Source organism: Lepisosteus oculatus, chromosome 6 (assembly GCF_040954835.1).
Source record: "Lepisosteus oculatus isolate fLepOcu1 chromosome 6, fLepOcu1.hap2, whole genome shotgun sequence".
Lineage (NCBI taxonomy): Eukaryota > Metazoa > Chordata > Actinopteri > Semionotiformes > Lepisosteidae > Lepisosteus > Lepisosteus oculatus.
In genome coordinates, this window is record NC_090701.1 from 46889323 (window position 1) to 46903788 (window position 14466).

Consider the following 14466-nt stretch of genomic DNA (forward strand, 5'->3'; position numbering starts at 1 on the left):
GGAAAACTGCTCATTTGAGTCTTAAGGTAGTGTTTTTAAGCCTGGGTTTCCCACTCCTGGGACTGGAGAACCACACACCTGCTAGTTTATGTACTAGCCAAGGTCTCGGTTTCACAATTGAACTTGTAATTAACATTATACTCGGATTAACTTGAGCTGCGTTGAGATGATTTATTCTCAAATTTTCCGGGTGTTTTACCCTTTACCATTTCAGCTTTGAACTGTTGCGTTGCTTAAGTAAAATAAAATGCAAGTTATGTTCTGATCAAGATCTTGGGGAAAAAATATCAGTCCTCCTGGTTCCATTGAGGCCTCGGTCAGGTGATTAAACTGGGTGGGATTGAAAAGCAGCAGGTGTTTTTGGTGCAGATATGTGTGGGACTTATAGGCATTGCTGTACATTGCTCTTGGTTCTACTCTGTCCACTGTGAAAGCAATTTGCCAGCACAATCAAGACTCGTGCAGTCATTATTGGAGACTACAGTATTAAATTAAAATTATTGAACATTTATGTAGTGTATGTATATACTGTTTTGTCTCACAAAAGAAATCCCTGCATGCAGTCCCACACACCTTCAATTATGATGGGGACATTGGGTTCACTTAACATTTCTGCTTAAAATTTCATTTTTCAAAGAATACTTATGCTATTAAGCAAGGAATAGCTGGGCTTTGAAAATACAAGCACTGGGCAAAGGCTTTTGGAGTATTTAATGATTTTCATTTGAACTTTGTTTACAAGTCTGTAGCTGCGCTTGCTGTACATCTGAATCCCTTGTCATGCTGAGAAATTAATCCCTTCCCCATGAGATAATTCCTTGATGTAATTGCATGATGTAGAATATACCCGTACATTTCCTGTGTAAGTATGCTCTCTGGTCTACTCTAATCCTTTTTAATGAGAGAATTCCCTGAATGATCTCAAATCCAGCCCTGTGGTTCAATGCTAAAGGTTAACCTCATCTGTTGCAACATGGAGCAAAATTTCCTCCGAAAAAGGCATTTTGTTTACTTCTAGAATTGCAGTTTTTACTCATTCCTTGATTGCGCTGTTTCGATGTCTGTTGCTTTGTTTTCTTCAAAAGTCAGCCTAGCATTGTGTTTCTAGGAGCAGTTTATCTGTTAAGAATCAAGGTGGTATTTTTCTCATGGTGCTAGGGTTTGATAATGGATATCCCCCCTGGTTGTTATTTCATCTGACGATTACTTTTCTCGTTTGTGCCTTGATCTGGTTCTTTGAAATCTTTGGATGTCTGACTGTGTTGTAAGAAACCCTCAATCACTGAGTCAGAATAATCTAGGCTTGTGCTCTAAGTGTGTGAATTCTAAACATTTCTTTCTTTAGTGCCATTTAGAATTTAGTTCCATGTTAACTTTTCAATGGAATTGAGGTGTTTTCAGTTGTTTATTTTAGTTGTATTAAGGCATTGCATACTTGTGTACATTATTTAACATATAACTGGCCATAGTAAAACCAATTGTTCATTTGAAAAGCGCTGATAATGTTTAGTATTTTGTATGTTTTTATATAGCACTCATGATATAATAAATTGATCTCGTCATCAATGTGGTAGGAATATAAATTGATTTCCTATAAATCACGACTGCCCAGGCGTCTGTTATCTAAAGCAAAAAAAAAAGTCCAGAATCGGAGAGAACATTTTATTCTGAATTATGTATACATTTTCCATGTTTTTGAAGTCTTCATGTTGTCCTCAGATGAGGAATTCACCTGTAACAATACTGTTGTTTGGTGGGTGCGTTTGTGTGTTTCCCAAGATTCAGATCAGTGGTGGACAGTGCTGCTGTATTAGTTTGTCCTCAGATGTTGTTGCCGGTTTTGCAGTTTCCGCGCAAGGGAAGGCTCTGATCCAGAGCCAGGCGTTTTACAGATGGAAAGCCCCTGCTACTTGTCTAGGTCTAGTTGTCTGGCAGCATGTTTTCTATAGACCAGATTTCTCTGAAGGGAGAAATTCACACTAAACAGCACTCCATTAAAACCCGTCTGTTTACATACACCCGGTGGTCTTTCAGCATGGCAGAACGCGCTCACCAGAGCGGAGCGGAGCCTTGTCGTTCTCCGTAGCCTGTGGATGTGTCTGGGCGAAGGACTTAAGGATGTGATCTTTCTTTACGTGACAAGGAAGGCTTGAAAAGAAACTTTTGTCGATCCATAACGTTTTCATCCATCCAGTGTCTTAACGGCTTTCACCAAGGTCAAGGGGGGCCCGCTCCTTCTGCACATTGCTGATATAGCACTAATTTTATGCATCCCTAAAGGCAACTGAGAGCTGGTGCAGGCCTGGAGCTGCTTGGCCAAGAACAGTTAGCTGTGCCAGTCTCTCTTTAACTGCGTTAGGGTCTGAAAGACAGACACGCAGGCAGCAGCTCGGCTTTTGCGCCATTGAGACTACTTTTATGTAACCACATTTTTTCTGTGGAAGCAGGAAACCCGTCCACCCAGTAAGAGGTTTTAATGCGACTTGTCATTTTTCTGGGGGGTGGGGTTTGTGCGTGACGTCTGGGGGCATTGGAAACGCGACAGAGGAAACCGTGCAGTAGGCAGAGCCAGCGTCGTTGAGGCTGTGCTGCGTGCTTGATCCGTTCTGGCCGATTTCTCCCTTCCAAGTGCCCGTTTAAGATCCAGTGGCAAGGGCAACTGACAAAACCACGAGCCAGCAGGACGGACAAAGTCTTCTTTCTTTGCCTTCACGGTATTTCTTTTTGAGTGTTGTCAGGCCTTTTGATATGTGGACCACAAAACCGTAGTTTCAAGCTGTTGGTGTAATTCATGCCCTCAGCATTCTACTACAGTCTTGTAAAAGAAACATGACCTTTTTCTTTATAGTGAATTAAAAAAAAAAGAATTTGGAGCGAATTCAGCTAGGCTCTAGGCGATTTTTCTTAATTTTCAGTAAGTAACAAACATACAGTTTGATTGCTGTAGCAAGGAACTGTAACCAGGTGCTTTAAAGTACTGTAGTTTTCAGACTATCAATGTCTAATGAATCAGGCCTACCTTTATGTGTGGGGAAAAAATCAAAATGGGATTGTGACCTGCAATAACATTCTCCTAAGTGCAAAGTTAAAGCAAGGACTTTAGTTTTTAAGAGTCTTATTTGAAAATAAACCTGCATAAAGTGCTGGGAATTCTACCTGGGACACTAGGAAGCTTAAACGAAAATGGCACAATAAAAAGGTATTCCGTAGTGTAACTATAATAGCAGATTTATACTATATGAAGGATAAAAATGCTTAGTCTGGCTGGTCTAATCACGCTGGCAGGATATTTTGCCAAACACTGTATCTCAGATGCTATGGAATGGGTTCCTTCAAAAAACTTCAAATTGCCTCTGGAAGAAGAAATGTCCATTTAGCATTTGTTCCTTTTAATGCTTTTTAACGATAGAAGGTTTAGCCTCAAACATGCCCCATCAGCGTCTCCGTGCTGTCAAGCTCCCGGGGTGCCAGTATTGGCTGATGGCCCAGAGCCCAGGGCGGGGAGAGCTCAGCGATGTCTTAGCTGCGGTGTAACCGTGCCGCACTTGTCCTCTCCACAGGCGCAGCCTACTGCCAGTTCATGGACATGCTCTTCCCAGGCTGCATCAGCCTGAAGAAAGTGAAATTCCAGGCCAAGCTGGAGCACGAGTACATCCACAACTTCAAGCTTCTGCAGGCGTCCTTCAAAAGGATGAACGTCGACAAGGTGAGCGAGTCGCACCACGTTCTGTTGCTCTTCCATCGGGGTTATGTGACAAGGGCCCGGAGGTGTGTTCATTTGATTTGCAGTGTGCAGTATCCATTCAGGTTGTCTGTCTAGTGCACGGCTGTCAAGTTGAGCTTGTAAAGCATGGCCAGAAGCGGTGCCCTGGCTCTGTGGCTCAGGATCTGCTCTGGGCCTGTGGCTGGAAGGTTGCCGGTTCGTATCCCGCGGCCGGCAGAGGAATCCTCCTCCGTTGGGCCCCTGAGCAAGGCCCTTAACACCAACTTCTCCAGGGCTGACCCTGCGCTCTGACCCCAAGCTTCTCTCCCTGTCTGTGTGTCTCATGGAGAGCAAGTTGGGGTATGTGAAAAGACACTTCCTCATACAAGAAATTGTATCTGGCCAATAAAGTGATCTAGCCATGTCTCCTTGTAAAGCCTGTGTAATTGAAAGTAACACGTAATAAGCACAAAGTGTGTGTGAAACACCAGCGTGAAGGTGCTAAATGTAACCAACACTTTTTCAGCGCTGGTGTTACCAGGTTGCCCCTCCTGCACCTGAAGTCTGTTCTCGCCTTTCTTGTGATCCAGATTATTCCGGTGGAGAAACTGGTGAAGGGCCGGTTCCAGGACAACCTCGACTTCATCCAGTGGTTCAAGAAGTTCTTTGACGCCAATTACGACGGCAAGGAGTACGACCCGGTGCAAGCCAGGCAGGGACAGGATGCCATCCCGCCCCCGGACCCCGGCGAACAGATCTTCAACCTGCCCAAGAAGTCTCACCATGCAAGCTCCCCCACCGCAGGTAAGGCCGGAGTGGAGCCAGCAGACAGCCACCCCTGGCGGGCCTCGGACCGGCGCCTGTTGACTGCTGCTTCAAGGAGTTCCGGGTTGTAAAAGGGAGTTATCTGTTCTTTTCTGACAGAAAGTGTGATATTTTGGGAATCGTGTCTGGTGGTTGTTGCTGTCAGCTGTTGATTATGTTGCTGCATTTAGGTCTAAAATCCAAAATCTTAAGTTTCACTGTGATTAACTTATTTCTGCCTGCCCGGAGGAGTGTATTTAGGCGCTTCGACTAAATTGACTTCATTAAATAAGTTAAAAGGGAATGAATGAGGTGCTGTGTTGATAATGGGTTGGATACAGAGTGAAGCGTAGTGCTAGCACTAATAATTATAGTAAACTTTATTTTATATAGCGCCTTTAAAGTTGGCTTCTCAAAGTGCTTTACAGGATGACAACAACAATAAATCAGAAGAATACACAAGATAAAACACAATTACAATATACAGAGGAGACCGTGGATGGTGGTACTAAAAAAAGCAGAGGGGTGAAGAATGGAACCAGTGAAGTAAAGGCTCTTCTGAAGAAGAGGGTTTTGAGTCTGGATTTGAAGGAGTTTAGAGAAGGTGACTCTCTGATATCCTTGGGGGATACTCTCTGATATCCCTAATGTCTTGGCATTTTGATGCAATGCTCAGTTACAAAAGATTAGTTTGTGTTTTTAGTTGTCTAAATTCAGAGAATTGGGTTTCACTTCAAATTCACATTTATGGATTAAGCCAGTCTACCAAATTTCCATTCCCTCCAGGATATACACTGTGAATGTAGGGGGCTCCAGGAACTAAACAGAAGGTTTGTTACAACAGGAAATGTTCTTGCTTTTCTGTTTGACTGGCATCGTGAAGCAATGACTTGTCTATTCCACCTGAGTTCCTCTGCTTACAAACTGCAGACAAGAGGCTGGAGCAGTTCCTTTAGTTTATAGGTGATCTGTGGGAATCGTTTACTGTAGCTGGGCAGCTTTGAGAGAGAAAAGCGGTAGTTTACCACATGGTGATCTGCCTCACCAAAGTACTGCGAGGTACGAGAAAGGCGTGTTCCACAGTATTGAGCACTGCAAAGTCAGAAAAAGAGCATCGCAGTCATTCAGCTCAATTTCAGCCTGCGTTCCCAGCTTCTGTGAGCCCAGGACTGCCGGGACTTGGAAATTGCTTAGCTTGCACAGCTCCAAGACTGTTTGTCAGGATTCCTTCATTTATCCTGCGGAAGAAAGATGTTGTTGTGTTTTTTTTTTATTTTTAATCTTTAGAATTTAGGCTGTGCTTGTGTTGCAGGGAAGTGAGTTGAAGCGAGCATATTATTGTAGAAGCTCCTTCTGTAATATACCATGTTATACAAATGTCTGCCTTGTGGTGCAATGCTCAATGCACCGTGGAGGTGATAATTAAAAATTCCTTCTTTGCGTGGGCTACATATGACAGCCCGTACTGTACCACACCAAGCTACATGCACCCTATAATCCCCAACTTCTGAGAGCACAATTATAGAACTGAGAATTACTCACCAACTACTAATGTATGCTTAAGTATATATACAGTATATAAAACCAATACTTATACTATATATACTCATGATACTTCCAGGAACTTGAAAAGTAGCTTTAATTTTTTGTTCCATAATTTAATAGGAAAGTACAGGCACTGTGCTCTTCATTTCGTATGAATTTATACAGGAAACCTATAACGTTAAAAGATAATTACTGTGCTGCTTGAGCTCTCCAACAGGCTCAGTGGCTCATTAGCGACCTTTATGTTCTCTAAACCAGTGAGCTACAGAAACTTGGCTTTTTCTACAATTTGGCCTTTGCAGTTTTCCTAGACTCCTAGCTGACGTTTCCTGTCTCTGCAGAAAGTTATTGCATCGAGGTGCTGCGGGTTGTGATTAATTGTATATAAAATACGGTGGTTTATTGGGGTTGTTTCCTCTTTCTGCCCATGACACGTCAGTCCCTGTTCCCTGAGACTCGCATCCCCCCGCCTCTTCAGCGGCCGTGTGGCCTGACTGCAGCTCTTGGAACAGCGCAGAGGATTTTACAGCTTTTCAGGGCTTAGGGAGGCCTCGTCTGTGGTTCCATTGGGTGCAAATACAGGCTTTAATAATTTTCTCTCGACTTCCTTTTGTGGTTCTGTCGTGCAGTTGTGTGGGTAACTTGGGGGTATTCTAGTTTTTGTTTCTCAAGAGCTCGGAGGGTGTGACTCAGACTGCTGTGTACACTGGAGGGTTGTGAGATGTCATGGTTTTTAGGCTCCGTACCACCTACATTTGAGTGAATATCAGACATTTTTAGGTTTTTCTTTAGAATTCGGTCCTCCCCCCCCCTTGACCGAAAAACTCTTGAGTTTTCTCGCCCACTTGAAGGAGGCCTTAAAATACCCTGCCATTTCTTGGCAACCAAAACCAGCGCCGAGAAGCCTGTGTGGAACATGGCTTGTTTCCTCGGGTCTTTGTTCTTGCATTCTGGCACGGCTTTTGTTTTTCTGAGCAGTCCGACATGGCTTACAGGCGAAGATCGTTCTCGGTAATACGTTATCATCCTCGTCCTTGGGTGCTGCCATTCTGGCATTTCACAGGAATGTGAAACCCATTGAGCCCTGGTGTCTAAGGACTTGCGAGTGTGAGGGCTGCCCTAGCTCGGCTCACTCCAGCTGGGCTCCAGGAACCTCGTCTGATTTATTGACTGTTGTGTAATGTGCCGCCTACAGTACGGTCCGTGTCAGCAGCGTCGGGTCATCTTTTGTATTTTGTGTCGGTTGCTGTACTGTCATGTCCTGAGAGAACACGACTATTGTATCCGTACCTATGGCAAATAAACTCCTCTATCTAATTGAAGCCGCCTTTCCCAGTCCACGGATTTCGAAATCTGCCATGTGTGCATATCTCTGTGGCGAAAGTGCCAGGAGTAACTCCTGACACCTTGCCCCAGTGAACAGGTTCTGCAGTACGATAGTCCCGCTGTGTCTTCTTGAAGGATCTGATAAGCACCATGCGTCATCGGAGTGTTATAAGGGTTATATGTTCTTATGATCTTCTATAAAAAGACATTTTATACTAAATTTTTAACAACTGGATTTATGCCTTAGGATCTCCAAGCACTTACTGAGGAGTGAATTATTGACCATGTCATGGATATCTTCATTTTGACTGCTAATATTACTTCCCTCTTTATTCACAGGTGCTGCCAGGTCAAGTCCAGCCGCAAAACCCTCAACGCCGTCATCCCGACCCTCATCTGCTAAAAAGGCACCTGCAGCAACCACTCCTGCCAAGGGGGAAAAGGAGTTAGAAGCGCAGGTCCAGCAGCTCAATGAGCAGGTACTGTACTCTGAGCAGGTCTAACAGTTCGACGAGCGGGTACTGTACTCTGAGCAGGTTTAACACCTCGACGAGCGGGTACTGTACTCTGAGCAGGTTTAACACCTCGACGAGCGGGTACTGTACTCTGAGCAGGTTTAACAGCTCGACGAGCGGGTACTGTACTCTGAGCAGGTCTAACACCTCGACGAGCGGGTACTGTACTCTGAGCAGGTCTAACAGCTCGTAGAGCAGGTACTGTACTGTACTCTGAGCAGGTCTAAAACCTCGACGAGCGGGTACTGTACTCTGAGCAGGTACTGTACTCTGAGCAGGTCTAACAGCTCGACGAGCAGGTACTGTACTCTGTGGTGTATGGGGCTCCAGTGTTTTACGGGATATAGGACTGGTGTTATTTTCCTGCACTTTTACCCTCTTCAGGCTGGTGCTAGAGAACGTTTTATTTGTGCCCGCATCGCAGTAAAATTTAAGGACATTTGCATAAAAATGTTCCCTAACGATATCGATCTTTGGGCAGTGTGGTGGCTCTGTGGCTCAGGATCTGCGCCTGTGGCTGGAAGGTTGCTGGTTTGTATCCCGCGACCGGCAGAGGAATCCTACTCCATTGGGCCCCTGAGCAAGGCCCTTCACCCCAACAGTTCCAGGGGTGCCGTATAAATGGCGCAGACCCTGTGCTCTGACCCCAAGCTTCTCTCCCTGTCTGTGTGTCTCATGGAGAGCAAGCTGGGGTATGCGAAAAGACACATTCCTAATACAAGAAATTGTATGTGGCCAATAAAGTGATCTTATCTTTGTGTAACTAGAAGGTGTCATTGTGAATGATTTTTGTGTGTTTTCACGTCTCCAGTCTCGCGGGGGAAAGAGTGACCTGTTATTTGTCCTCCTCCTCCCCGGCAGGTGAACTCGTTAAAACTGGCACTGGAAGGGGTGGAGAAGGAGCGGGATTTCTACTTCGGGAAGCTGCGGGAGATCGAGCTTCTGTGCCAGGAGCAGGGGCAGGACAGCGCCCAGTTCGTGGAGCAGCTCATGGAGGTCCTGTACGCCACAGACGAGCAGGTCAGGCACCCGGTCGCGCTGGCCCGAGGCCCTCTGGCATGCGGCGCCCCGCTGTGGTGGTGACGACATTATTGAATAATAATCCCTCACACTTATATAGCGCTTTTCTGGACACTCCACTCAAAGCGCTTTACAGGTAATGGGGACTCCCCTCCACCACCACCAGTGTGCAGCTCCAGCCATAGTGCACCGGTACACTCACCCACACACCTTTTCCTGTTGTTGTTGTGGTTTTGGAAGGATAGTTTTCAAGGGAAGACGCGCGGCACAGAAACCAATGTAACTTTCCCTTGTTAGGCAACGTTTCCCCCTGTAGCCAGTGAGCGCGCATCTGAATTCCTGCTTCGCTCTGATCAACTTGGATTAAATGGAGGGGGTTTCTCCGAACCACAGCAGGAGGGCGGAGGGCCAAGTCGGGATTTAAAAATAACTGAGGTGAGTCCTCACTGGACCTTGCCTGATGAGTGGAAAATCCTTTAATTTAACAATAATCTGAAAGTTACTCTTAGTAAATTTCCTGTACCCTTGTCTGATAACATATAATGATCTTGTGGTCTGTGGCTTCACCTATTGTAATCGGAAGCAACTGTTGAAGAAATCCTCAGACAGAACTAGATTTAAGAATCTGTTATAAATTTGTATTCAAAGCTTAATGTACAGTACTAACGTTTAAAGGTAAACATAAAGTATTTCAAGTAAAATATGGAATAGCCGTACGGTATGTGTATAGTGCTGCATGTGTTTAGATGCACACAAATGGCAATAGCGCTCTACTATTTAGAATTGGGAAAAACACGACACGAGTATCCGTGACAGCGTTATGCCTTACCAGCACCAGCTGCGTTCTGCCAGCTCAGCCTGTGAAAAAAGACTATACCGTTTTAAGCATGACTGATTTGAATCGGGCTGGGAAAAAAGCCATACAGTCATTCCCTGTGTTGGCAGACTGCATGTTATGTCGTAGATGTAAACTGTGGCTTTGTGTGTCAGGATGCATGTGTGTTCAGAGATGAGATTATGTGCTCTACACCCGAACCACACAGCAGAAAAACCGCAGCTTGGACTCCTGTTCCGTTAAACTGGCTAGTCTGGGAACTTTGTTGTTTTTTGTTGCTTGGTGCCTTAAATTGTTTTCAGTTGGAAAATAATAGAAATATTGATGCTTTGAAAGCTAAATATGTTGTAGTTATTTTGCTTTAAGGTCTAAATATTGAAAGGGCTTTTGGATCCAAGAGCTTTGGAAGTCTGTCTTTCCTTATCCCTTGTGGTTCAGAGCAATGTGTTCTGCATTTACATAACTTCAGTTTAAAGAGGCCAAAAACTTTATCTGCACAACCTATGGTCCATATTTCATTCCATAAAAGCCTTGCAGTTTGTGCAGTTAGGAATAAAATGTGAAACAAAATCAATTTGCTGACAATAGTACGTTTAGAAATAAAGGCACATATTTCTGTCTGGATGTGTATTTTCACTGCGGAGTCGATGGTGATTGGATTTTTCCCTCTTCAGGAGCCTGATCTGGTCTGTCACCAGTTTTAGATTTGTTTGTAATTTTCTTTTTTTGTAACATAGTTTGAACCTTTAGAAGCTGGATCAAGAAGCCAGTGCTAGTTTGCTATGTAGTATAGTACTACTTAGTCGTAAACTTCTGTTTTATGGGTTTGCATTGGATAAACTGAAGTCAAGTGTCATGTCTTAAGACAGTCTGACGCTGACCTCAAAACATTATTGGGCTGAAGCAGTCGTGTCCCATATTACTGCAATGTGGTATGCACATACCAATTATATGCTTTTGACTTTGTTTAATTCTAGAAATGTGATTGTTTAGGCCTTACTTGAGCTTCTACTTGAATATCAAAAGCCTTAAGCTCTTGGAAGAAGAAGGAAAATCAATAATAAGAGCATTCTATTTCTGGTCTATCATCCATTCTGTTTATCATCTAGCCAGTGGAAGGATGCATTGCAGGGTTTGTTCAGTTTTTAGTGTCATGCAGCACATAGCAGACTAAGAGGCTATCAGGGGAAGTCTGTGTTGCCGGATTGAAAGTTTGAATGATTTTATAACACTTCAAACTGTCACTGTAGTCATTAAATCCACCAGAACAGAATCTTCTCATTTTGTTTATCTGTTGAAGTAACTTTCAATGTCCAGTTTAAGAGAGAAAAAATGAACTATAGTAGATGCCGTTTTCCTCCTGCAGAGCAGCCACGTTCTGCAGTTTCCTGAGAGAGCAAGTGAATGAATTCTTAAAATCCGATCTGCTGAGAGGCATAAAAAACAGAAATACCGATCCTGCCAATATGGATTTGTTGTATTTCTTTACATTTTCAAGTGTCTGCAGTGTACAGCTTAGTGTAAAAACGAAGCACAATTTTTGGTACACATATATGCTTTCTTTCTGAAGTACATAAACCTGTTTAAAGGTAGGTAACTGGTATTATGGTATTATGTTCTCCCAATAGGTTGTCTGATTAGCCACTTGTCCATCAATATCGAGCCCTTTGCTTCACAAGTGTAAGCATTGGGCGAAGCCCAGGACCGATGGCGTGTCTGTGCAGCGCAGAATCCAGTGTCTGTGTCTCCTCATGGAACTCCAGTGCTGCTGTCTCTTAGAGTCGTGCGCTGACAAGCAAGCAGACTGCACCTCTGTGCCTTGTCTTGTTCCAGTGCTGTAGGTTTTATACAGGGCCTAGGCGGGTGGAAGTTAAATGCGTTATGTAAGTGGATGGGCAGCTGAGGGGCAATACTGTCAGCTAGTGAGAGAATTTTGTAATTGCAGTTATAATCGGAGCCCAGTATTGGGGGAATCGTTGTGTCAGAATCAGGATTGTTCCGGGGGTCGTTTTTCAAACTCGTCGGGCACGTAAAAGCGGGGGGCTGAATTCTGTCCCTGGATCGGCCCGGCCCGGCCCGGCCCGGCTTGACTGCTCGCTGTTGTTCCCACAGGAGGCGGCAGGCGAGCATCACGAAGACCAGGATCAGCATCCCCACGAGGAGGCGCAGCAGCAGGAGCAGGAGCAGGAAGAGTACTGACCACAGCCCCCCCCGCCCCCCCCCTCACCATCGCCCCCTGCATTTTGTGAGAACTTTTTTATGCTTTTTTTTTTTTGTCTTCTCCTGAAGAACGCGCACATAGGTGGCCTCGAGAGAAGAGGGTTAAGTTCGGTCCCATCGTTAAACATTCACGTGCTGCCGCGACTGTCGGTTCAATACCTGCATCTGGTTTTTTTTTTTCCGATCGCTTCGTCAAGAAGCAGCAGTCAGCTTTGAGCAATGCTGGATGCTTCCAGGGCTGTGTGGTCCAGCCACTGCAGCATGGAGAAGATTTGTTCAGAGCTCAGGTAAGGGGATACATTGACTTTAGGACAGATAGTGAACGTTATTAGCTTGTCATCCATTGCTGTAAGCTATAAAATTCACTCCTTAATTTTTTCTTTACATTTTCACATATCAGTTCATTGATATTATTGATGAAAGGCAATAAGCCTGGCCAAAAGGCTAGTTCTGACTCATCTATGTCTCCCTCGAGAAGATACTGCAAGAAGCTTCATTGTGGGAAAACCATGCTCTCATAGGTTTGCAAATAAAATAGCTTTGCACACAGAAAGTTGTGTATGTTAATCATTAGAAGTGACTTAATTTGTTTCACATGAGGGAAAATAAAATAGACGTGCTCTGAAGAAATCTACTGCAGCCACGAGTCTTTCAATCAGGAAGCAAAATGAAGATGTATGAGATTCACTGTTGTAGACTTTGTAATCACAAGTTCCGGGATGTAACCTGTAAATTCATTTATAAGAAAGCCACTTGTATTTTAATTTGTAACTACAGGTCCAGGGAAGTCGTGTTACTAGTACGTTCACGTTGGGTGATTTACCATAATACAGTATTCCAGTAAACTGTTTTTTATTAATTTTGTTTTTCCTAAGTATGCATTTGCTGTTACTTTAACTCAGTAGCTCACCATCATGCTTTGGTTATACAGTATATTACATGTAAACTGAAAAGGAATGTAAACAAATGTACTGTTTATAGTTATAAATAGCAAAGAAGAAAAAGTATTGGGGAGCCCTTAGATGCAAGAGATGTCTTACTCAGATGTATCTCATTTTACGTTACCCACAATTTGTTGCATGGTAGAATTGGTAGACTCTTTGTCTTTGATTATGTGAATAACTTGACCTGCTTTTATCTTTTTACATATTTAATAAAAAACTATATGTTAAATGATTTGTGTTCTGTAAATGGCATACATTCCAAAACTGGAATACAGGTATTTGTGAAAGGTTTCCTTGCTCTACATACTGTATCACACAAGAACCTTACCGTACTGTATAGTTCCTGATCATTTTCTCAAGGCCTGGCAGATCTGGATGAATTTTGCATTGCTCTTGTCATTTATGTAATTAATATATGCAATAAATTCAGTGGTATACATCTAATCAATGATACATTAACCACAGCAGACAGACAACCTTCAATTAAATCATCTCTTTCAAGTGTGTTATGACCCTTTTCTCTAAATAATTAAAAGGCTAAAAACCTTTTGCAGTGAATCAACACTTGTGTTTTATATAATGGGCTGTATAGATAACTTATTACATTTTTTTGCAAAATTGCTGAAGCTATTTGTGTATTCAATAATATCTTTAAAAAATTAGCCTTTTATCGGTTTTCTTTTTGTAAGGGGCACATTCCTAAGAAACATTCCTTTTTTTGTTCTAAATTAAATGTGCCAAGAGGCAGCGTTCGACACGTGTCACTATTACCGTCTTTGAAGAGTGGTATTTTCAGATATTTTTTTTCCTCAGGAACCCTGTGGCAGACCGCTCAGATCTGAAATCTGTCCTTTAATGTCTGAGGCGCTCTTCATTCATGTAGTCACTGCCAGATCGCTGTTTAAAGCTGTTAGCAGCATGAGCATGATATTTCTGCTCTCAATATCTCAGAAACCGTTTTCTTCTGCAACGTAAGGGGACATGCTATAAGTAAAATGGGTCGAAGTTATATCTGGTGATAAACATGGAGTGGTAGCAGGAGCTACAGTAGTATTTCAAACAAAGACTGAAATACTACTGTAGTATTTTCTGTTGCATGGTGATATTTATCGTTCAGTGCTGTGCAGCTGATCCAGGGTGTTGAAAGTAGCTTTTTGCCGTGTTCCCACGTGCAGCGTTTACAAGCCTTTGCGCAAATATGATGAGTCAGGGAAAAAAAGGAAGAAGGCATTTAACCCATTATGCTTATCATACATCTTTTCCAGACTTTTTAAATGCTGCAATTGACTCCAAATGCTAAATTCTGGATGTTAGTTTCTTTCCGTACACATGGAGTTACTCTGGCCTTATCATTAGGAAGTCATGGGTTCAAATCCTGGTGACTGCTGTTGTAGCAGAGTACCTCACTCAGATAGCTTCAGTGACATGTCTAACTCACCAGGTTGTTATTTTACAAGAGAATGTGTTTGATAATTGCCCTATCTAGTTCAATAAAGGTTTATTACTACTATACTGTGGGTTAGTAAAACAATGTCCTGTTGTCAGTCCTAAATG

General features: G+C 43.3%; 1 protein-coding gene across 4 annotated transcripts in view; it reads left to right on the plus strand.

Moving 5' to 3' along the window:
* mapre2 (microtubule-associated protein, RP/EB family, member 2) overlaps positions 1 to 13141 on the plus strand; it is a 49504-nt gene extending 36363 nt beyond the window's left edge. For 3 of the 4 annotated variants that reach the window (XM_015353600.2, XM_015353601.2, XM_015353598.2), the window contains 6 exons: positions 3561 to 3706; positions 4294 to 4507; positions 7718 to 7857; positions 8755 to 8913; positions 9211 to 9348; positions 11861 to 13141. In XM_015353600.2, the coding sequence (XP_015209086.1) occupies positions 3561 to 3706; positions 4294 to 4507; positions 7718 to 7857; positions 8755 to 8913; positions 9211 to 9348; positions 11861 to 11947 (884 nt within the window). In that variant the 3' untranslated portion in view covers positions 11948 to 13141. The remainder of the gene's footprint in view (positions 1 to 3560; positions 3707 to 4293; positions 4508 to 7717; positions 7858 to 8754; positions 8914 to 9210; positions 9349 to 11860) is intronic. The other variant, XM_006634035.3, reaches the window with a different exon arrangement.
* The last annotated feature ends 1325 nt before the right edge of the window (positions 13142 to 14466 follow it).